Source organism: Gymnoscopelus microlampas (assembly GCF_963454915.1).
Source record: "Gymnoscopelus microlampas genome assembly, chromosome: 21".
Lineage (NCBI taxonomy): Eukaryota > Metazoa > Chordata > Actinopteri > Myctophiformes > Myctophidae > Gymnoscopelus > Gymnoscopelus microlampas.
Genome location: NC_139958.1, coordinates 3680723 through 3706152, shown reverse-complemented (window position 1 = coordinate 3706152; position 25430 = coordinate 3680723). Strand labels below are relative to the sequence as shown.

The window sequence follows — 25430 nt, the reverse complement described above, 5'->3', positions numbered from 1 at the left end:
GTGTGTGTGTGTGTGTGTGTGTGTGTGTGTGTCACATTGTGAAGACATTTTTATCCCCAAATATCTTAATAGTAATATAATAATTAATAGTAATACTAATAAGTATTATTATATTATTAATAGTAATAATAATAAGTAATATTATTACCCTAATAATAATAGTAATAATAATAATAATAATAAAAAGTAATAGTGAATATATATTTCATCAGTAGTGTTCTAACTGTGTTATTAGTAAGAAAACTTTCACAAAAAGACAAAGAGGATGAAGGTGTTGAATATGAGGAGATTGGCATCACTGCAAATGAAATGAAAGTCTTGGATCAACTTGGTGAGTGATATTTACATTCTCATCAGACAGTGTTACACATTCATTATCGAACCCAGTCTCACTATGACACAGTGCAAAACACTGTTGTTACAACCCCCTGTCTAGGGGTCTTTTTTTTTAGCAGAGACTGCAAGATATCTTTTTATCTCTTTTACTTTTTTCAAGTGCAAAGTGAACTTCAGGGTGTTGGTTTACAATATAGCCAAAACTTACTGATACAAAAGAAAACCCCTAACCTAAACCCCTAACCAAAAGAAAGAATACAATTATTAACCTTACCTTACTTACCTAACTAATACAAAAACATGAACAAACCAGGAATTGGATAACCAAACCAAAAAGATACCAAACACCCCTACATGGTGAACTTAAGTAAAAACAATGAATTAATATACAATTTAGTAGGTAAATGACAAGAGGGATTGAGTCTCTGCTGCTGTTTGAGCTGCTTGTCCCCACTACTGTGAGGGCAGAGTGAGGCTTTATAGAAGAGGACTCAGAATCACAGCCAATCACAGCTAGGGTGTGGACAGGAGCGACAAATGAGGAGTAGGGGACAGGGCCAGAGGTTGGACCTGTCGACCTGTAACACTGCTTGTTTTCCATCAGCCATGCACTTCACATTCACATCAGCAATCAGCACCACACCCATTCACACAGCACCATTCTCCACCTTATAAGGAACACAAAAGGAAACAATATAACTCAAGCCACAAATAACACCACAATATTCCAACTACAAGTACGGCTGATCGTAACAACTGTGTAACACCACTGCATTGCTGTATAACACTGTATAACACCACTGTACTGTATAATACTATATGACTGTATAACAGGGATTTTTGCTGATGCAGCCTGACAGCGTGTCGCGGGTTCGAATCCCGATCCCGACGACCTTTGCTGCGTGTCACTCCCCATCTCTCTCTTCCCATTTCCTGTCAGACTACTGTACTATCTGATAAAGGCAGAAAAGGCCAAAAGGTCATCAACAGTCAAGTGGCAGGATGTTGTGACGTGTTATCTCATTATAGTAGCAAATTACAATAGTGAAATCAGAGTAAGCATTAGGAACTGTAGTCAATAAAAAACGAGGTAAATAGTCATATAGAGTGCTGAGAGAACAGTGTATTGCCTAAAAGAAACTATGGTAAACAATGAACCTAGCATCTGTCTAAACCGAAATTATAATATTTGACCATATCCCACCGTGCAATATCCCGGACACAGCCACCCCTCTTATCCGCCCATCTGCCAAACATCTTGGTGTAACCCTTGATAGCTCATTCAAATTCACTCAACACATCAGCTCCGTGGTTAAAACCAGCTTTTTTCAGTTAAGGCTTCTGGCCAAGATTAAGCCCTACCTCCCTCGCCACCAACTGGAGATGGCTATCCATGCCTTCATTTCATCCAGATTAGATTACTGCAATTCTCTACATTACATTACATTACATTACAGTCATTTAGCAGACGCTTTTATCCAAAGCGACTTACAATAAGTGTATTCAACATAGGTAGGGAACGAAAACTACTAATCACCAGAAGTTTTAAGTACATTTCCTGCAAAAACAAGCAACCAAGAGTATACCTAGCGCTAAGGTAAATATACCGGTTATATACCGGTTTAGATCATACATCACTCAGACGCCTCCAACTCGTACAAAATGCTGCTGCCCGCCTCCTTACAGGTACAAGAAGGCGTGAGCACATTACTCCTGTCCTTGCCTCTCTACACTGGCTCCCCGTGAATTTTAGAATCGATTTTAAGTTTTTTTTATTTATTTACAAATCATTAAATGGGCTGGCTCCATCCTACCTCTCTGCACTTGTAGAACCATATGTCCCAACCAGGGAATTGAGGTCTGCTGACCAATTTTTGCTTGTGGTTCCAACCCAAAAATTTAAAAAGACCAGAGGTGACCGCTCCTTCATGGCCACGGCCCCACGACTCTGGAATAGCCTGCCCCTCCACATCCGATCCCCCCAATCGATCGGGGCTTTCAAGGCCAAACTCAAAACTTATCTTTTTTCCCTCGCTTTTAACAGCATCTAATTTGCACGGTTTGATTTATGCACCTAGCCTATATGTAACCTCCACTTATATACTTACATATTTCCCTTTCCCTTTCTTTATGTTGCCTTTCAAAGTGTCTTCTTTTGTAGCTCTCAAATGTTTTGTGATCTTGCTCTGTTGTTTTCTTGCATTGATGTATTTGAATTTGCCTGTACAGCACTTTGGTTCAGCTTGCCTGTTTGTAAATGTGCTATATAAATAAAGCTTGATTTGATTTGATTTGATAAACAACATGGTATCTATATAACATCCTGTATATTCATAGCGGTCATAGCAGAATCAATAGAGAGCACGTCTGTGGAGCCGGAGGCCCTGGTTGTCACAGGTTTGATTCCAGGCCAGACCAGTAACTGTGAGTAACATTATATTAATGTATTCTTTGAACGTGGTTGTAGGCATAGGATGTTCTCTTTTATATGAACTGTGTGAAGAGGAGGCTTGAACATCATGTCAATAATCTGTTATGTCAATCATGCATATTCCCTGAACAACATGTTTTAATACTTTAATACTAATTAGAAAGACACATACAGTAGCTTGATTGTACTCATGTAAGGCCTGGCCAGGCCAGGCAATTTTATTTGTATTGCACATTTCAATAACAAGGCAATTCAATGTGTTTTACACAAAACATCAAGCAAAGGAAACACAATTATAAAATGACAATTAGGTACATAAAACAAAAAAAAACAAAAAAAAAAACTAATACAACATTAGCACTCGTGCTATATACACTGTAAGCAATGCATCTGGTTCCGTCCAATGTAATTTGTGATGTCCATATCAAATAAATAAACATAAATAAATAAACAGAACTAGAAAAAGTGCTCCTCAGAGCACAGGTCTCCGCCAGGGCAGGTAGGTTATTGTGGGCCAGCAATGTTGATGGAATATGAAGTATCAGACAGATCTGTCTTGATCACATGACTATAGAGATGATGTGATGATATGTGATGAGTAATTTAAAACAATGCGGCTTCCTGGTGGCGCTATAATAGGGCCATGTCAAAAGGGTGGCATTTGTTCACCAAGTCCAAGTCAAGTCTACTAAAGATGAATGCATGGACATGTTTTTCTATGAGTCCTTTAACCCGTGCTATATTGTTGAGGTGGTAGTAGGCTGACTTTGTGATTGTGTTAATGTGGCTGTTTAAATTCAGGTCTGAGTCCATGACTACACCAAGGTTTTTGACTTGCCTAGAGGTTTTTAACCTTACCAATTGGAGCTGGGCGCTGACTTTTAATCTGTCTTCCTTGGCTCCAAAAACTATTACTTCAGTTTGGTATTTGTTTATAATTATGTCACATCCAATTGTTGATTTGTTCAATGCATTTACTCAGTGTTTGTATTGGACAATTCCTCTGGTGATACAGTGTTACGGTGCCATGTTGTGAAGACATTTTTATCCTATAGTAGTAGGCTAGTAGTAGTAGTAATAATGATGATGATGATGATAATGCTCTGCTGTGGCAAGTATAAGTACAATAATATTGCATGTATGTCAGTAAAAAAAAGTAATTTTCTGTTATATGTAGTAAGAAACTCTTCACAAAAAGACAAAGAGGATGAAGGTGTTGAATATGAGGAGATTGGCATCACTGCAAATGAAATGAAAGTCTTGGATCAACTTGGTGAGTGATATTTACATTCTCATCAGACAGTGATACACATTCATTATCTAACTCAGTCTCACTGTACTGTATAACATTGTGTTATATTGTCTAAATAACATTCTGTATATTTGAAACTATAGGATATACCAGGTATGTATTTTGTCAAGCAAATGAACCAAATTAAATAAAAAATAAACTAGAAAATGTGCTCCTCGGAGCACAGGTCTCCGCCAGTACTGTTCCTGATTAATCCTGTCTTACCTCACTTCAAAAAATATAAATTCTCTCTCTCTCTCTCTCTCTCTCTCTCTCTCTCTCTCTCTCTCTCTCTCTGTCTGTCTCTCTCTCTGTCTCTCTCTCTCTCTCTCTCTCTCTCTCTCTCTCTCTCTCTCTCTCTCTCTCTCTCTCTCTCTCTCTCTCTCTCTCTCTCTCTCTCTCTCTCTCTCTCTCTCTCTCCTCTCTCTCTCTCTGGCTAGAAATCAAACCTACCATTGATTAGTTCAACAGGCTGCGTTAGATTTATCTCCTGTTTGGCCCGGTAATACTTTTGTGTCTATTACACTGTGTTGCGGGATTCCGACGGTTCATAGGAGGCTCAAACCTACCTACCACTGTGCATGTTGTAGCTGCGCAGCTCAACCAAAGGGACTGGTGTCTAAAAAAAAACGGATTGACAGGAAAATCGCGCAGAGGAAAAACTGTGAAATCAGTTGCTGGGCGCAGCTGGGGCACCGCGGCCATTGTGGCCGTGAAGGCATGTCATTATTCGAGGGGCACACGGCCAATGAGAGGGGCAACGACGGCCATAGCCGCCGTGAAATTCCTGCCCTGGTTTACACTACAGTATATTACAGTATTTTGTTGTTTGAAGCGGCAGGATTGTGTGGATAAACTGACGTTTTTTTACGTGAGTTCTCTTGCGCTTCTGTTTCTTGTCATGTTGGAAGCAGGATGCAGGTCAGAGACTCTGAACGATGCAGGAAGTACTTCCTCCTTGTCTCATGATGTCATCCATGAGGAGGAAGTGACCGTGGTCCTCAACCCACAACCTCACCACACCAACACTCAACATGCAGGAAAGTTGGAGCCACTGTTACACCTTTATGAAAGTACACATGAACGACCCGCCAATCCCCCCCATATGCCCATATATGGGTATTCCCATATATGGCCATATTCTGATAACTTCAGGGGTATCCATACTGTATATGGGCATAAAAGGGACACAGGCAGACAGACAGATACAGAGATCTCCGTATATGGGCACAGACAGGCGGTTACAACCAGTGGTGGCTTATCCAACAGGCTTTAGGTGCTGAAGCACAGGGCACCAACCTTGAGGGGGGCACCAAACAGCGTGAAAAAAAACCCAGCAAAAAATGGCGACATTTAGAAGCAGGGATCTGCGCATCACCGCCCCCCCCCCCCCCCCCCCCCCCCCCCCCCCCGTTGCCAAAACGCTCGGGGGTGCTCCGCGCACTTTTTTCATTGAAAAAATTAAACGCCGTCTTGCATCGAATCTGCTACCGGAGTCTCCGATGGAAGTAGGCTGTGAAACAAAATGTGTGTCGCAAGCTTCTTCCATTTGGTGGAGTCAGGTTACTTGAAAGCTACATCATTTCGCATATTTTTTCACGGCTGGGAATATGGTTACTCATTTGATTCTGTTACCTGCTGTCATTGACTGCAGTGATGGCAGGAGAGGACAGCATTCGATAGGTAACCTTGATAACCAAATAAGGTCAATGTTTTATTGATAATAAAACAAAATGTAAACTGTATAATGTGTAATTAAGTACATTCAAGGTGGGGAAAGAAGACATTCCAATAGCCAGAACACTGAGCAATATTTGTGCCATGTGAGACCTGTGACAACTCGCACCATGCACACAATGTCTGGGACCGTCAATTATAAAGAAAATAGAAAGATAATGATAATAATGATAATAATAATAATAATTGTGTGTGTGTGTGTGTGTGTGTGTGTGTGTGTGTGTGTGTGTGTGTGTGTGTGTGTGTGTGTGTGTGTGTGTGTGCAGATGCAGTGATCTATGAGGTAGAGGATCCACAGGAGGTGTATGATGATGTGGACACACACCCTGACATCACAGCTGAGGTCCAAGATGACCCCCAACCTGGACTAGGGGGAGTCCACCTTTTGGGGATACAATTATTCTATTGTTCTGTAGTGTGGATATTCTGGATGATAATAATAATATTAATAATACCTTTTATTGTTAACGCACTTTACATTTTTGGATAACCCAAAGTGCTACAGGGTTAAATCAAAAGGCACAAAAATAACAAAACCAGGACAATAACAAGACCCTTTCTTGTGGGAAAAGGTCAATTAAAAACAAATTATAAGACCTAAGATAAAGCTTTGTTAAAAAGCTATGTCCATTTTTAAAAGCATCGGTAGATTGTGGGGCTCTCAAGTGGTCAGGGAGGGTATTCCCCGACCGGTTATTATCATCAGCGTTTGTATTTCTTCTTTTAATTTTTTTTCAATTCAAATCAATTGTATTACATACTGTATGGAGCAGAGACCCGGCATCGTCCCACCCTGACCAAGCAATTTTGCGACAGTGGCAACAAAGAACCCCCCCCTTAACCGCGTCGGGGGGGGGGGGGGGGGTAAGAAGAGAGAGAGAGAGAGAGAGATAGACAGAGGAGAGACAGAGAGGGAGATAAAAGTAGTCTTGGAAGTCATCACCAAATCAAAACGTTGAGACGCCAGGTCGAAAAATAGGTTTTAACAAAATAGAGTTTATTAGACAAAGTCATACATGGTCATTCGGTCTAGCCTGGTGGCCGGCTTGGGGATAAAAGGGTATCCGTCACTTTGTTTATACAGTATTTATAGTTTACAGTAACCTGGATGTGTGTGTACTTGCATGTCAGTCTATTCATGTGTATGGGACAAGATGTTTGTATGTGCATGTGTGGGTGAGTGTGTATACAGGCTGTAGAATGTGTGTGTGTGTGTGTGTGTGTGTGTGTACCCCCTTGCCTCATAGGCTTATTGGAGAAGTGGTCTGAATCTAAGGGGGTGCATGGGATGTGCGTATGTTACTGTGTTATGTCCATCTGACCAGCATGGCCTGGAACAACGTCCAGTGATGAGTGTCCAGCGGTGTGTGTGTGTGTGTGTGTGTGTGTGTGTGTGTGTGTGTGTGTGTGTGTGTGTGTGTGTGTGTGTGTGTGTGTGTGTGTGTGTGTGTGTGTGTGTGTGTGTGTGTGTGTGTGTGTGTGTGTGTGTGTGTGTATGTGGTAAAGGTGACATGCATGTGTATGGGTGTGTGTGTTTGTGTATGGCCCAACAGGGAGGCCTGGATTCTTGTCGGTTCTGACTGGTTCCCGTGCATGAGAGTACGTGCGTGCGTGCGTGCGTGCGTGCGTAAAAGGGGACCTGTGAACTGGTCATGTAGTCCGGGGTTGAACATGAGGTTTTAGGCCCTGTGCCTGTTCTGCATGTGCTTTGAGCATGTGTTTGTGTGTCTCTGACTTGATGTGATGAAAATGATGAGGTGTATATACAGTATATATGTATGTATAATGTGTGTGTATGCTTACAGATTTACGACAATACTGAATATATTGCAAGTTATTATTAGTAGCAGTAGCAGTATATCATTAGTATTATATTTACCTTTTTACACCTTTTTACAAATGTATCCATTTTAATAAAAATATATCTACATTAACCATAGTTGTTATTGAAAGTTGAAGTTATGTTTTAGAATAAACATGTTAAAACATGTTAAACTTGTAGATCGGCTGTATTTTATTTGAAAGAAAAATCGAAAACATGGAATTTACCCCCTAAAAATCAATGATCTTTTGTAAATGAATGCCCTACTTTATCATACAGGAGTGTTGCACAAAAGAAGAGAAAATAGCCGATCTACAAACTGAAGTGGTCGGCATTGGTTAAATATTCATGAAACCAACAGACAGATTTAAACACTTTCACTTTCAAAATATATTTTAATTGCAAAACTAGCAGTTCTACAAGCCCACAACGATGCAACAAGTGAGCTTGTAGATCAGCCATTTTCACTTGTTTTATGCGACAGTAGAGCATTAATTAAGCAGTAATTCATGAAAAAAAAACAATGTTGAAATATGGAGATACAGTACAAGGTCTCTGCCTGACAACACTGATTTGTAAATATATGTATTTTTTTCTATGTATGGTTTGTTGTGTGTGAACGTTGTTTACTACAACAGAGCAACATGTTGTACTAAGATGAATTCATTCTGTGTGTATGTCTTATATTATGTTATGTAATGTTGTCTTCTCTTGTGTGTACTTGGCTGATCATCTAATTCAGTGGTTCTCAGAGTGGGGTCTGGGGACCCCCAGGGGTCCTTGAGCAAAATGTGTTAATATAGCATAAAAATCAGTTAAAGCACTTTAACCCCTATATACACATCGGCTATTTGAAAATAGCAGATATGCTATTTTCCAAGATTATTGAATATGTTTTGAAACATTCTAGCAACAAGTCTTGTATGGGGGTCCTTGGGGGTCCTTGGCACAAAATATTTTCACCAGGGGTCTAACTGATGCTGATCACGACTTTTTTTTGGTTGATTGATTGATTGATTGATTGAATACTTAGGTTACCATGAAGTGCATGCATAGTCAAAATGACAATGGCCGCGTTTCCCAAACGAATTTGAGCTCCTGCGTAGCCTAGAAGCTGCGTAGGTGCCTCCACGCATCTGCGCAGTAGCAACCCCGCTGCGCACTATCTTCGTTAGTAGCAGCTGTGTGTGCCCAACGTCTCATCTAAATTGGCTTCAGTAGACACCATCTTCGTAGGTTCCGTTTCGTCTGTGCTAAAACTACATTCGTGAGACAGCATGCACGTGAAGAGATCCTGGACGTAGCCTACGTAAAGCCTACGTCAACTACGTAGTGCTATCCTACTATAGTTTAAACACCCTTTGCATACATATATCTATATATACAGGATTTTGCAAAAATACTAAGATAAAGTCGCACCTTTATCTAACTTACCTTTATATGAATTGGACACTTACATTTTTATAGGTACATTCTGTAATGTATTAAAATGCATTTTTTTAAGGTGACATTTCAATGATCTTAAATAAACACTGCGGCCATTGTTCGCCGTTCAAAAAAAATCAGAGGATAGAGGGGGCGTCCCCCTGCATGATTGACAGCTTAACGCGTAACGGGCGACGCCTCCCCCAAAAAACAGACATATATACAACAAACACACTGCGACATGCCGTGTTGATAGCTTGCAGATCTGTTATTTTGGGTAGGGCGAGCGGCTGCAGTGCTTCGTCCTCTATGCATGAACCCGAAGTTTACAAATCGTACTCTCACGGATAATCCGATCATCTAATAAAAATATTAAGCACATGCCAAGTTAACTAAAGGTATATAAATGATGCTGAGCTAAATATGTTTCCTTAATTTCGAAGTTTTATAGTTAAACGTTATGATGAAAGTGCAGTTCCTCTCACAAAGTGACAGCTGTTGCGCTCGGCGAGCGCAACAGCTCGCCATGTTTATGAATGGTTAAAACATCTTTTGAAAATAGCAGATCTACAAGCTCACAACGTGTCACAAGCTTGTAGATCTGCTATTTTCAAAAGATGTTTTAACCATTCATAAACATGGCGAGCTGTTGCGCTCGCCGAGCGCAACAGCTGTCACTTTGTGAGAGGAACTGCACTTTCATCATAACGTTTAACTATAAAACTTCGAAATTAAGGAAACATATTTAGCTCAGCATCATTTATATACCTTTAGTTAACTTGGCATGTGCTTAATATTTTTATTAGATGATCGGATCATCCGTGAGAGTACGATTTGTAAACTTCGGGTTCATGCATAGAGGACGAAGCACTGCAGCCGCTCGCCCTTTTACGCACCGGCCCGGCCCGGCCGTTATGTATATATATATATATATATATATATATATATATATATATATATATATATATATATATATATATATATATATATATATATATATATATATATATATATATATACACACGTGTGTGTGTGTGTGTGTGTGCGTGTGTGTGTGTGTGTGTGTGTGTGTCGGTCTTTTCATAGATTTCATAGAACGATGGGTGTTACAGGCGGCCCAGGGCGCTCGTTACAAGATGCTTCGTAGGACAGTACTCCCCTCCTACTGTGGGCGGGGAGTATGCTGCGCGCATTCTGTCTCACGAATGTACTTTTACCACACACGCAGCCAGTTTAGATGGCACGCAGGGGCACAACCACCTGCTACTAATGAGGGTAGAGCGTAGGTTTGGCCGAGTCCCAGCTGTGTAGGAGACGCTTGCGCAAGCTGCGTACGGCCACGCATGACCTGAAATCTACGTGCCTGCTATGGTACTGCGAAGCATGTGACGTCACACGTTAGACCCGTCGTCGGACCTGCGACGATGCTCTACGCACGAGCTCTTTGGGAAACCCGGCCATTGGCTGACAGGTGCCGCGCCCCAGCCCATAGGAGTACATGCAATGACCAATATCACCCTCCCGGACAATTGGGTTCACATAGACACCCGACAAATCCGGTTGCACCACGGTGGTTTCGAACCCACAACCTGGTGGGGGACCTTACCACTGCGCCACCGGAGCGCCCTTACCCAGTCATTTTAACCGCACTAGTGCTTGCGTCCAACACCATACATGTGTTTTGAGCTGATGCAGTGACACACATCATCCCTGACTATGTCACATGCTGCCTCTTACTTTGGGCCTAAATCACAAAAGCAGGCTAGAGCTGATATACTATGCTATATACTATATAATTCCATCGCCAAACCCATCCACATAATGTGTAGGTCTAATTCCATAGCCAGTCCCATTCCCAAAATGTGCTGATCTAATTCCATATTATACAGCACCTGTCCATGATTTGTAGATCTAATTCTAGCGACACCCAATCCCTATGATTTGTAGGTCTAGTTCCATCGACACCCCATCCCCATGATTTGTAGGTCTATAATTCCATCACCTGTCCCATCTCCATGATTTGCTTATCTAATTCCATAGACAGTCCCATCCCCATGAATTGTAGGTCTACAGTACAATACAGTACATATAGTTTTCTGACATTCCGGGCTGTCTTTGCAAAAGTCCTCTATGGCCCGTTTAACCCCGGGCCAATAGAAGCGGGCCAAAATGCACTCGTACGTCTTCTGGACCCCCAGGTGCGCCCCCTAGCTGGTGAGTATGGTCTAACACTCAGGAGACATAGGCTTTAGGTACGAGCAATTGCTCAACAGTATCCCCCCCCCTTAGTTATCACCGGGGGGGGGTCCAACAGGACCATGAAACAAGTAAAACATTTGAGTACTTTTTCCACCACTGCTAACATGTAAATTATAAATTGTAAAGGAAAGACAAACAAAACACATGTTAGCTAATTTTATCTCCTTTTTTTTAAGGTTTGGAAGAAAGCTCGTTATGTTTGTAACCATGGCAGTCCAGATGCTTTTTACCTTTGTCCAAATCTTCTCTCCCTCGTGGACGGTGTTCTCTATCCTCTTCATCATCGTTGCTTTGGGCCAGTACTCCAACTATTAACCAACTATAACTATACAGCACTGACTTTGTGATATGATAATGGTCTGTGTGCTCCTTCTTGTATTGTTGTTCTATGAGGTGCATTGATACAGATTGTAGCATGATGAGCCATTCATGTGTTTTGTTGGCATGTCATATTATTTGAGCTAGATATAACTTGCATTATTATTTTTGAACACTTGGTGGCAGTCATTGGCTGCACAGGGGGTTGTATGTGTAGGGACACAGGTGACAGTAGAGTGACAGTGAGGTCACACAGTTTTGTCACCTGACCAGCACAGAGCAACATGCTACAACATAACCTGGTATGTTCATCTATTTGTACAACTATGTCAACAAACAACAACAAACTAAACTGTAAATAAAGACTCTGATGTACTGGGTCTGTGTAAGATGACCTGTGCATTAATGACAATGGGGGAAAAGAAGGACATTGTAAAAAGTAGAGAAATTACCATCACACACACCAGTAAGTCGGTTACATGGCGGCTTTCCGACATGTCGCCTTTCCGACGTTAACGAACCCTATACCTAACCCTCACCCTAACCCTAACCGCACGCGGAAGCCACTAGTCGGAGTGGCGAGATGTCGGCGTGGAAGACGGTTACCCAGTCTACCTTGGACTTCTTACAGGATAACTGCAGGATCAGCTAGGCCTCAGGTAGGAATATTCCATGAAATAGCCCTGAATTTGATACATAATTACACTGTCAGCAATTTAGAGTGAAGTCCAATTATTTCAAGTTTTAAATGCACATTGTCCCTGTCATATAAACTGTCAAACTAAATGTACCAACAGTAGATGTCTGTGTTTACAGATGTCTTACTTTAAAGCATGGCGTCAGAGAAAAGGATAAATCATCTTCCGAAATATACGGTCACTGCTGACAATCTGATGGGTCACTGTTAAGTATGATGACATTTAATGTATAATTCTTCCTATAGAATACAATGATATGACTGTCCATTATGTTGGAGGTGATCTATAGGTGACAAGCTGCCCCCCCCCCCCTTTTCCTGTTGCACCAACAAAGTTAAAGTCCAATTAGGACACGGTGGTACTCACTGCTTGTGAGTATCCTCCAATAATTAAACAAAGCTCTGTTTGTCCCAACATCAGTTCTCCTCAGTAGTAAGTAAGCCTTGCCGAGCCGAGCCCTGAGGCCCATAGGGCAGGAGCCCTGAGGCCCAAAGGCCCATAGGGCGGGAGCCCTGAGGCCCAAAGGCCCATAGGGCAGGAGCCCTGAGGCCCAAAGGACCATAGGGCAGGAGCCCTGAGGCCCAAAGGACCATAGGGCAGGAGCCCTGAGGCCCAAAGGCCTCAGGGCTCAAGGTGTGTGTGTGTGTGTGTTGGAACTGTTGCAGGTGCCAAGTACTAAGTCACTTTTTATCCCTGATGTAGGCCTACTGTCTGTGCACAGCGCATAACCCAAACTGCACATACTTTGGGTGCTCATATCCCCCGACGGGTATGATCTAGTTGATAATAATTTATAACAATGTTAATGATTTATTTGGTGTATGTAACATGAAAGTAGTTAAAGCCTCATTTATGTGTTTCAGACTCTGAAAATTAAGCCTTGTCAGCCCGGTTGAGCGTGCTGGCAGAACTCAGGGCTGGGAAACGTCTACACCCAGTGAGTATTGATCACATTAAACCACATGTTGAAATGTAACCCTGCAGCCAAACACCATGATGAAGATGAAGATAAACCAACACACTTCTCAAGGTGTGAAGATCACAAGATAAATCCTTCTCTTTCTGGGAACCATTTTCAGCTTAACTGAAGAAGAGAGAGGGGAAAAAAGAAAAAACATGTACCACAGCAGAGATGACTGTCTAAACATCCTGTGGTTTAAAAGTTTTCAGGTAAACACTTTTTTTCTAAATAACCTTTTTTAGACGATCACTAATACTAGTCTAAAAACCCAGAGAGGTGTAAGCTGGTGGTTCTCAAAGTGGGGTCCGGGGACAGCCAGGGGTCCTTGAGGGAGTTCCAGGGGGTCCCCAGCTAAATGATTTGATAGTTAGGAACCAAATGGACCCTTATGGGGCTGTAACTCTGAGAGTGTACAAAATGGAACCAAATGGACCCTTATGGGTCCATTTGGTTCCATTTGTACACTCTCAGAGTTATGGTGGTCTATGGTCTAATGCAGGGGTTCTCATAGTGGGGTCCAGGGACCCCCAGGGGTCCTTGAGTGGGTTTCCCCAGCAAAAATGTGTTCATATATCAAAATCAGTTAACCCTATATTGGCTGTTGAAAGAAAATCATGACATATTTTGATATTTGATTTTTTTTTTTTTTTTTACATTTTTGACCACAAATCTGGTATGGGGGTCCCACCTTGGCACAACATGTTTTCAGATGGGGGTCCGTGGCCAAATTAATTTAGGTGTCCTTTACATGAAACAGTTTGAGAAGCACTGGTGTAAGCTCCTCTCTGTAACCACAGACCACATCCACCTGCACCAACACACAGCTTCACAGGAACATAAACACTCCTAAAATAGACTGAGGTACTCTCACATGGTTTGACTCACTTTTTGACTACACTTTTTGACTACACTATTTCATGTAAGTTTAAAGAACCAAGCTGTGAATGTGAGTGTAGTTATTATCTTTATAACTCAAAGCACATTAATCATTGATTATAGGGCAGCACATAAGTTGCATAATTTCAGCTTCAATGATTTTATCAAACGTTGGCCTATTAGCAAAAATCATTATTTCTATAACTAATATACATAATCAACTGTACATGTAAAGTACATGGTTTATGCCAAGGAAGAGCAGCACAGATGCTGTTCACCCTGAGGCATGTCATGGCATGTGGCATCTGGTATGTGGCATGGCACGGCATATAGTATGGCAGGTGGCATGGCATATGACATACATTTTCATTTTTCAACAAACTGTTGAAAAAGCACTCTTTCTATTTGAGACGTTTATGTATGCATAAGCTTGGTGTGTGTGATAATATTACATTTTTATGAACCCTCTCCTTATTTTTTAATCCTTAAATAATCAAATCGTCAATGACCGCGCTCAGGTTGTGGGTTCGAATCCACCATGGTGCATCCGGCTTTCAACACAATTGGCCCGCGTTCGGGGGAGGGAAGCTGGCCAGGGAGGGTGATATTTGTCATTGTATGTACTCCTACGGGCCCGGGGGCGGCACCTGTCAACGGGGAGTGTTGTGCGGGAGGAGTAGGATGAAGTGGGGGCTCCTCACTGACAGGTGAGTCAGTAGGATACAACAGCAGTGACAAAACAGAAATGTGTGTGGGGAGGAATCAATTGGCATAATGACTAAATTGCGGATAAAAAGGGTTAAAAAAGAATTGGCTCTACTCTCTAAATTACAATGAAGTAACATATTTATTATTGAATTTTTGGACCAAACAACATCTATTTGCTATCAACTTTGAAATACTGAAATAATTGATCATCATCGGTCTGGGTCAGGTAGGTCATTGTGGGCCAGCAATGTTCGGAATTCGCCAATCAGGATGGAATATGAAAAATCAATAGGATCCGCCTTGATCACTTGACTATAGAGAATGTGTACCAATTTGCGTGATGTTTAGACAACATCTGTAGGAGTACTGTCAAGAAATGTGTTTTGCCAAAATCGGCCTCCTGTAAAAATTTCGGGGCAGAGGTTCTGCTCTGGCATCCAGGGAGTGTGTGTGCACAGATACGCTGCGGTCAAACCAACAGTGCCAGAGATTAGCTTTACACGGACAGAATGACACACACACACGGACGGACGGACGGACAGGGGGCAAAACATACTCTCGCCATGCTTTTCAGCCTGGCGGAGACAATAAAGTAAAATTTTAAACTTTTAAAAAAATGTTTAACTTTTGCCGTGTTGCCACTCTGTAATATATAGTTTGGCGATGTGGTGAAGCCTCAATTTGTAAAATTAAGACAACTAATGACAATAACATAAAATGATGTCTGTTGAACACATCTTCGTTCTGAACCAGTCTCATCCCAAGCTGCACACAAACTGACCATGTCTCTGAGGCCCTGTTTAGACGGCAGTAAAATCACATTTATTTCACAAATCCGAGTGTGGAGTTTGGCAAGTTCCAACTAACTAATTAGTTGCTGCAAGGCTTCCTCTTATGAACTAGCCATCCCCTATATGACACCCGGCGCAGATACATACGCCCCAGAGTCTGAGGAGGCGTCTACCTTTATATGTCTCTGTTATAAACCACTGTGATGACTCTGTGTGTGTGTCAGTCTAGTCAGGAGCTACAGTTACAATGTGGTTTCTGCAGCTTCTGCTGCTCTGCATAGCAGCCACCAGCCCCGTGACCTCAGAAGGCAAGTGACACGTTTTTATTTAAACTTTTAAAATGTTCAGTTTGTGAACAATACTGTGTTACAATCATACAATCATCTGTTGTTGAATTTTGAAATGATTGGGCATGAAAACAAAATGTATGCATCATCTGTGGATCATATGGCCCAATCTGACAAAGGCTAAGTCTTTTAAAATATTTGGTTTAAAAAATGAAATAAAAATGTTTTACTTCATAGTGAGAGAATCATAGCTATGAAATGAAACATTGGTTGTATAGTTTGAGCCTCCAGTTTTAGAAACACAGCTTATAGAATCAAACTGTAGTTTTGTGAAAACAGCCTTGTAAGGTTTCTGTCACCTCTCAGACCACACATCCCACAATGCATAGCATCTGATGGATGGGGGGGGGGGGGGGGGGGGGGGGGGCTGTACGGAGTATTCTCATGATGCAATAATAGATTCAATCTGTAGTGAGAGTTACATCAACTATTACTGTGACCCTCACCACAGATACTGAAACTGATGAGTGAAACATGATTATAACAAGGATTCTAGATTACAGTCTAGTCTAGAATCAGGGTTGCCAACAGTCGCGTTTTTGCCGGGATGCCCCGTATTTTGACCTAAAGAGGGGCATCCCGTACGGGCCGTCATTTGTCCCGGGGTAAAGGGACAAGGGACAATATTTAGCTTTCTGTGCATGCTCCAGGCAGTGCAGCTGTCTGCCTGCCTGTGTGTTTGTGTGCTGTATGAGAAGGGTGCTAGGACCCTGGGGGTGCTATTCAGTTGACAGGGTAGGCACAACGCGCGTGCGTGCGCGTGTGTGTGCTTGTGTGAGATTCCCTCAGGTGGCCGCAGCATCATTGTGTGGCATGTGTGTGCGACCCGTCCCGTATTGCTGGATAACAATGTTGGCAACCCAATCTAGAATGGGGATTATGTGATCTATCTATACATTCAGACTGTGTGCGTGCGTGTGTGTGCTGACGCGATGTCAGTATTTTCTGATGACATCAGGGATCTTGTATCTCCATATTTTAATAGTTTGGTCATAATGTTAGAGGTACCACACTGTGGTCATAATGTTAGAGGTACCACACTGTGGTCATAATGGTAGAGGTACCACACTGTGGTCATAATGTTAGAGGTACCACACTGTGGTCATAATGTTAGAGGTACCACACTGTGGTCATAGTGTTAGAGATACCACACTGTGGTCATAATGTTAGAGGTACCACACTGTGGTCATAATGGTAGAGGTACCACACTGTGGTCATAATGTTAGAGGTACCACCAGGGGCATCGGACCCGGGTGGAAAGTGGGACAGAGTTAATAGGGCCCAAGGTGGGGTGCCCTCCAAATGTTTTTTTTTTCTCCATTATTTTCATTAGTGTCATAACTAAATTAAAATGACCTGAATAAAACCGATTGAGCGACCGTTGTATTAAAATAATAATTGACGGTCTCTGTGGCTCTTCTCAGCCCTTACAAAAGACAAACATGGCTTTGCCTGCTTTTACGTTTGGATGAGATCAATTTGCTTTGCAGTTTGCACTTCCGGTCTAGAAAGGATACGGAAACGATCAGTGTGTTTGCATGTATATGGGTGAGGAATTTACCAGATGTAGTAGGTTTGCTCTAGACTGACTCGCTTACAGCTGACTCGTAAGCGTGTCTTTCATGCTGCGCTGCTAAAAATAGATTCCACACACACTGGAGTGACACCTGATGACTGAAAAGTAAATAGTCAAATAGTTCTGATCAGTCAGCAATGCATGGTGGCAATGTGATTCTTGAAGTCTTGTTCAGTTGTCCTTTATAGCCTTTATGGTCTATTTTCTTTTTCTTATGCCCTGGGAATGATAAATACTTTTTTGAGCGGTGCTACCGCTCCTTTAAGAGGGTTTAGGACCCATCCGTGGTGAAAGTTTTTCTTTCCGTTGTGAAAATTTGTCTTTCGCTGTGACAAAACACGCCCATAGGCTAAGCTCCTATTCATACCCCCTGGACTTGCTGTGATTGGCTAGCGAGACACATGATGAAATGAACTTCAAACTTCGCAGACACGCTGTGATTGGCTAGCGAGACGCATGATGAAATTAATGATAATGTAAAAAATGTAAGCACGTCACTTCGCAGGACGTGCTGTGATTGGCTACAGAGATGCATGATGAAATGAATAACTCATAAATATCACCGCTCACTTCACACTGGGTGTGTTATTTGAGCGGTGTAGCCGCTCCTATAAGTGGTGTTGGGACCCATGACCCATCCGTCGTGAAAATTTGTCTTTCGCTGTACTGTGAAGTATTCAGACCCTTTGCTCAGTATTGTGATTGGCTAGCGAGACGCATGATGAAATTCATAACCTATAATTATCACCACGCACTTCAAAAAAAATACTTTTTTTTAAAGTGAGCTTCCATCACTGTGATGACCTTAAATAACACCGCTCACTTCACACTGGGTGTGATTTTTAGCGGCGCTAGCCGCTCTATACCTGACTTTGTCAGATAGGTATAGAGCGGATCCTGCTCTATACTTGACTTCCGTGTGCGTCAACGTTCTGATTGGTCAGGTGCGTCAACAAAGTGATTGGTCAAGCTTCACGTGACACATGGCTATAAACACATTATAAACACATATCGATGACAAAATGTATCAAAGGCGCCGCTACCTTCACACAGGGTGTGATTTTTAGTGGAGCTAGCCGCTCTATACCTTTAGGTATAGAGCGGATCCTGCTCTATACCTGACTTTGTCCGTGTTCACCGTCAACGTTCTGATTGGTCAGACCCGTCAATACCTAAAGGTCTATACCTAAAGGTATAGAGCGGATCCTGCTCTATACCTGACTTTGTCCGTGTTCACCGTCAACGTTCTGATTGGTCAGACCCGTCAACGTTCTGATTGGTCAGACCCGTCAATACCTAAAGGTATAGAGCGGATCCTGCTCTATACCTGACTTTGTCCTTGTTCACCGTCAACGTTCTGATTGGTCAGACCCGTCAACAAAGTGATTGGTCAAGCTTCACGTGACACATGGCTATAAACACATTATAAACACATATCGATGACATAATGTATCAAAGGCGCCGCTACCTTCACACAGGGTGTGATTTTTTAAATTAAGTACGCATGAGTCCCACAGAGATTCCTTGTCCCAGGGCCCAGAATGTGGTGCTACGCCCCTGGGTACCACACTGTGTGTAAGAACAACATAATGTTAGAGGTACTGTACCACACTGTGTGTAAGAACAACATAATGTTAGAGGTACTGTACCACACTGTGTGTAAGAACAACATAATGTTAGAGGTACTGTACCACACTGTGTGTAAGAACAACATAATGTTAGAGGTACTGTACCACACTGTGTGTAAGAACAACATAATGTTAGAGGTACTGTACCACACTGTGTGTAAGAACAACATAATGTTAGAGGTACTGTACCACACTGTGTGTGTAAGAACAACATAATGTTAGAGGTACTGTACCACACTGTGTGTGTAAGAACAACATAATGTTAGAGGTACTGTACCACACTGTGTGTAAGAACAACATAATGTTAGAGGTACTGTACCACACTGTGTGTAAGAACAACATAATGTTAGAGGTACTGTACCACACTGTGCGTAAGAACAACATAATGTTAGAGGTACTGTACCACACTGGGTGTAAGAACAGGTACAACAGGTGCCTAAATCAGGTCTTGGTTACACTGGCCACCTCTGGTAGAAACCTCACAGAATTGTTTGGGTGCAATAAAGCACTTTATCATAGGAGCCCTACAGTGTGAGAGCTTTTCATTAATATTTCAATAATAATGTCTCCATTTTCCTGGGGAATGAATTCCCAACATTACTTACTGACCTATATATGTGTGTGTGTGTGTGTGTGTGTGTGTGTGTGTGTGTGTGTGTGTGTGTGTGTGTGTGTGTGTGTGTGTGTGTGTGTGTGTGTGTGTGTGTGTGTGTGTGTGTGTGTGTGTGTGTGTGTATATATATATATATATATATATATATATTATTATTTTTTGTTCTTTATTTACCCAGGGTAGTAGCTGAGCACAAGTGCTCATTTTCAGCAACGCCCTGCACATAGAAACACACAGACAGACAGACACATTAAAACCTGGGAGCTGACTAGTACAACCACAGTCTTATACTGTTGGCCACTACGCAGCTCCACTGGAGCAGTTGGGGTTCAGTGCCTTGCTCAAGGGCACTTCAGTGGCGTTGGGGAAGTGGTGAACATTCACTTCCCCACCCATGTTTATAGCCATGTGTCACGTGAAGCTTGACCAATCACTTTGTTGACGCACCTGACCAATCAGAACGTTTCCTGCAGGTCCGGGGATTCGAACCGGCAACCTTCCGGCAACGAGGGCGCTCCTCTAACCTTTAGGCCACCACTGCCTATACTGCCAACACTGCCCTATATGTGTGTATTTATACATATATATATATGTGTATGTGTATATGTATGTGTATATATATATATATATATATATATATATATATATATATATATATATATATATATATATATATATATATATATACACACACACTAGTGTAAGTGTCATGTCAATTCTTTATTATGAGGACACTCCTGCATGTAGGTAAGCTTTCTTTCAGGCTGATCATTGTGATGTTTTAATGTTTTTCTTGTCATTCAGTTGATTATTCAGTGAGGCTGGTCGGTGGTTCATACTCCTGTTCAGGCAGAGTGGAGGTGTACTACCGTGGCAGATGGGGGACGGTGTGTGATGATGATTGGGATCTGGATGATGCCCAGGTTGTGTGTAGACAGTTAGGCTGTGGAGAGGCTCTGTCAGCACCAGGGGAAGCCTACTTAGGACAGGGTGTTGGAAGCATCTTGTTGGATGATGTCAGCTGTTCGGGCAGAGAGTCACAGCTTTCACAGTGCAGCCATGAGGGGATTGGAAAGCACAACTGTAATCACTATGAAGATGCTGGTGTTGTTTGTGCAGCAGGTAAATATGACTTTTACTGCAATTAATAATGACGTTTGTATGTATGTTCTCATCCTATCCTATATTAATATTACCTAAAGGGGGGACAGAGCATCAACATTACCATCTCTGGTACAATCAATATAATTACTGTATATAATCAATACATTGTAATGAGTAGACAGACATAATTCACATACTATCATTGAATGTTAACACAGTTATTGATGTGTTCCATTCAATAGCTATGATGTCACATGTTTAAGTGAATAAACAGTTAACATAAAAGTCCTAGTGCCACAGTCCTATTTCCAACTTATCTTAACAGATCTGATCAATATAAATGACCATTGACCAGATCTGTAGAGGGCGCAGTGGAGTAAATAGAATCATTTTCGTCTCGCGGACATATTTTATTTTCTGCCCAAAAAGTGTATTATACAGAGAAGGTGGAGTGCTGAGAGGCTTAATTCCCACCTCCGAGAATAGACTTTCAACAACACAAAACAGCCTTTTTTTTTAGGTGTATAGCGAAGTGGTTTTGTTTATTTTTACTACAGTTGGAGCCCTCGCAGGGCAGTGGAATTCCTTGTCTATGAGCAGAGCCGAGCGCCTGGCAGGGCGTTAAAGAGAACTCACTAACGCTCTGGACCAGGGCTACAGACAGACACACTTCTAGTCAGCTCACCCCTAAAAGTCTACTTTTAAGTGTTAACTCTTTGACTGCCAGAAATAAAACATTGTTTGCTAAGCCACTGCCAGCGATACATGGTGTATAGTCTATGTGTCATGTCAAATCTTTATTATGAGGACACATACTGCATGTAGGTAAGCTTTCTTTAAGGTTGATCATTGTCATCTTTTAATGTTTTTCTTGTCATTCAGTTGATTATTCAGTGAGGCTGGTCAATGGTTCAAACCTCTGTTCAGGCAGAGTGGAGGTGTTCTACCATGACAGCTGGGTGACGGTGTGTGATGATGATTGGGATCTGGCTGATGCCCAGGTTGTGTGTAGACAGTTAGGCTGTGGAACAGCTCTGTCAGCACCAGGGAAAGCCCACTTCGGACAGGGTGTTGGAAACATCTTGTTGGATAATGTCAGGTGTTCAGGCAGAGAGTCACAGCTTTCACAGTGCAGCCATGAGGGGATTGGAAAGAACAACTGTAATCACTATGACGATGCTGGTGTTGTTTGTATAGCAGGTAAATATGACTTTTATTGCAATTAATAATGACGTGTGTGTGTGTGTGTGTGTGTGTGTGTGTGTGTGTGTGTGTGTGTGTGTGTGTGTGTGTGTGTGTGTGTGTGTGTGTGTGTGTGTGTGTGTGTGTGTGTGTGTGTGTGTGTGTGTGTGTGTGTGTGTGTGTGTGTGTGTGTGTGTGCGTGCGTGCGTGCGTGCGTGCGTGCGTGCGTGCGATTCCCTCAGGTGGCCGCGGCATCATTGTGTGGCATGTGTGTGCGACCCGTCCCGTATTGCTGGCTGGCAATGTTGGCAACCCAATCTAGAATGGGGATTCTGTGATCTATCTATACATTCAGACTGTGTGTGTGTGTGTGTGCGCGTGCTGACGTATTGTCAATATTTTCTGATGACATCATGGATCCTTGTAGCTCCATATTTTAATAGTTTGGTCATAATGTTAGAGGTATTGTACCACACTGTGGGTGTAAGAACAGGTGCAAAGGGTACTTTAACAACAAGTATCATGTCACCTTCCTGAAATAATGGCCTATGTAATTTTTTGAGGAAAATTATATTTTTGCCTAAATCAGGTCTTGGTGACACTGGTCACCTCTGGTAAATGGAGAATGCATTCCCATCCATGAGTCTGATGAAGAGCGTGTAGCTCCAAACCTCATAGAATTGTTTGGGTGCAATAAAGCACTATCATAGCAGCCCTACTACACTACAGTGTGAGAGCGTTTCATTAATATTTCTATAATAATGTTTCCATTTTCCTGGGGAAGGAATTCCCAACATTGTTACTGACTTGCATCGTTTCCAAGTACGACCTGGTGCCCGTTTATGGTAACCAGTGGTGTAAAGTAATTAATACATTTACTCAAGTACTGTACTTCAATACATTTCCAATTTTCTGTACTTTTACTTCTACTCCACTACATCTCAGAGGAGACTTTTACTCCATTGCAATTATTTCAAAACATTAGTTACTAGTTAGTTTGCAGATTTTAATTATTATTACAAAACATACATTAACCAATTCAGCCCTATACATTTCAGCCATTTTAATATAGCAGATCTACAATCTCACAATGCGTCGCATCGCAACGCATTGTGAGCTTGTAGATCGGCTATTTTCAAATTATTTTTTTTATACATTTTGAACTTGTGAAATGGGACATTCTGCACAAGGAGTACTTTTGCTTTTGGTAATTTTGTACTTGTACTTGTAACTGAGTATTTGAAAATTGCAGTATCGATACTTTTACTTAAAAAAAAAGATGCAAGTACTTTTTCCACCAATGATACGTAGCCTGCGAGTTAGTTCTGGCAGCATACACTCGAGATAGGTTACATGCATTGCTCATTCTATGAGGCTGGTTACAGCGTCATGCAGACCCATACAGTACGTCATACTCTGACGTGGCAGTCACGTCAGTCAGTTGTCCAATCGGGCGGGTTATTTAAGCTCACCTTCGTCTGTGTTCTGTCTGCTTTGTGTTTCATAGGTGTTGTAGGCAGCGTTTGCTCCCACCACCACCCCAGCACCACCAGTGGGCTCTGCTATTGTTCTGTTCCCCAGGGGGGGTTGTTATGTATATCTATCTCCCTGCTCTTAATGGTTAATGATGGCTGTATGATTGTGCTGAGCAGGGAGAAAAAATATAGCAGAGCCTGAACGCCAAAATAAAATATTACATCCACACTTGTATTCTCATTCTATTATATTGCTTAAATATATTCGGTCTATAATATTGGTTCAATCTTTCGTGAGTTATCTGACAGAACTGGTGGTAACGGGTGGGGGCTCTATCTTGCCCGCCGCCTTAACCCCTTATGCCTAAATTATTTTTTACTATTTTGAAAAACATTTTTAAAATAGTGCAAATAGCCGATCTACAAGGTTAAAGGGATATTCCATCGCGCCTCAAGCTGAAATCAGGCTGATATGGTGCGTCTCAGAAGCGGACACATAGAACTGAATAAACCCTATATGGGAGACCAGGCTTTTGCCGTGCTCAAGGGCCCCTCGGCTGTGGAACACCTGCCTGGGGATCTCAGGCAGACAAACTCAGTGTCCTCTTTTCAAATCTCTAAAAACTCACTTCTATCACACAGCTTTTTTTTAATGAACTGTTGTATCATTCATACTATTTGTTATCTTTTTTGTGGATTTATTTACTGTTGTTATTGTAAAGCACATTACACACACACGTTAACTTGTTCTCCTCAGAACAAGGATGCTAGGGTTCAAGTGGTTACTGTAAAAAAAAAAAGAGATCCTATCACAGAATATTTGCCCCCCCCCCCCCCTCCCTGTAGCTCTTAGGACCCCCTATGGGTCCTGGATCCCCTGTTGAAGACCCCTGATCTAATGTCCATGATGTTATTTCTCTCTCTCTCTCTCTCTCTCTCTCTCTCTCTCTCTCTCTCTCTCTCTCTCTCTCTCTCTCTCTCTCTCTCTCTCTCTCCATACAGTGTCAGTGAGAGTCAGTCCTGACAGTTCTCAGTTCTTTAGAGGTGAGCGCGTCACACTGAGCTGTGTGGAAGAAGGGGAGTCTGTGCCAGGGTGGTCTGTGAGAAGAAAGACCCGTAGTACGGTGTTCAATGATGGAACCTGTGGCAATGACTGGGGAAGTAACTACGGTATGTAGGTATAGATAGATAGACGGACAGACGGACTGGCATTCAGACTGATTGATTGATTTCAAGTGAATGCCTCTTTCTTTTCATTGTGATTCTGCGTAGGACTAGGAGAGACCTGTAAGAAGGAGCTGTATCCTGAGGAAAGTGGTGTTTACTGGTGTGAGTCCCAGTCAGGACAACTCAGCCAGTCCATCAACATTACCATCATCTCTGGTACAATCAATATAATTACTGTATATAATCAATATATTAATGTGTAGACAGACATAATTCACATACTATCACTGAATGTTAACACAGATATTGATGTGTTTCCATTCAATAGATATGATGTCACATGTTGACTACAGTATGTCTATCAGTATAGTGTTGTTGTGTTAACCTTGTAGGTCAAGAGGTTACGTCTGTTCTCTTGATAAAGAATATTTTAAGTTTGAATAATAACTTAACACTTAACATAAAAGTCCTATTTCCAACTTATAGATCTTTGAGTATTACTGTTATATATCCTGATTCTTTGTTTCCAAACAAACAAAGAATTCTGGAGGGATGACAGGACAGTGGATCTGAGAATATGAATTTACTAAATGTGAATAATATTCTGACAGCAAAACAACAATATATTGAATTATAGATTTACTCCCCTACTGGCAACGTACACAAGACATTTAGATCTGATTGG

General features: G+C 41.9%; 2 protein-coding genes across 2 annotated transcripts in view; both read left to right on the top strand.

Moving 5' to 3' along the window:
• LOC311037340 (scavenger receptor cysteine-rich type 1 protein M130-like) overlaps positions 1-25430 on the top strand; it is a gene marked incomplete at both ends in the record, with an annotated part of 85635 nt that overhangs the window by 12222 nt on the left and 47983 nt on the right. The window lies entirely within an intron of this gene.
• Positions 1-25430, top strand: part of LOC311037218 (scavenger receptor cysteine-rich type 1 protein M130-like) — a gene marked incomplete at its 3' end in the record, with an annotated part of 36234 nt that overhangs the window by 899 nt on the left and 9905 nt on the right. Inside the window, exons 2-10 of the mRNA XM_084046338.1 lie at positions 236-331; positions 2674-2760; positions 3945-4040; positions 4973-5098; positions 6062-6202; positions 20622-20939; positions 21804-22121; positions 23611-23655; positions 24851-24961. Coding sequence (XP_083902464.1) covers positions 310-331; positions 2674-2760; positions 3945-4040; positions 4973-5098; positions 6062-6202; positions 20622-20939; positions 21804-22121; positions 23611-23655; positions 24851-24961 — 1264 coding nt within the window. The 5' untranslated portion in view covers positions 236-309. The remainder of the gene's footprint in view (positions 1-235; positions 332-2673; positions 2761-3944; positions 4041-4972; positions 5099-6061; positions 6203-20621; positions 20940-21803; positions 22122-23610; positions 23656-24850; positions 24962-25430) is intronic.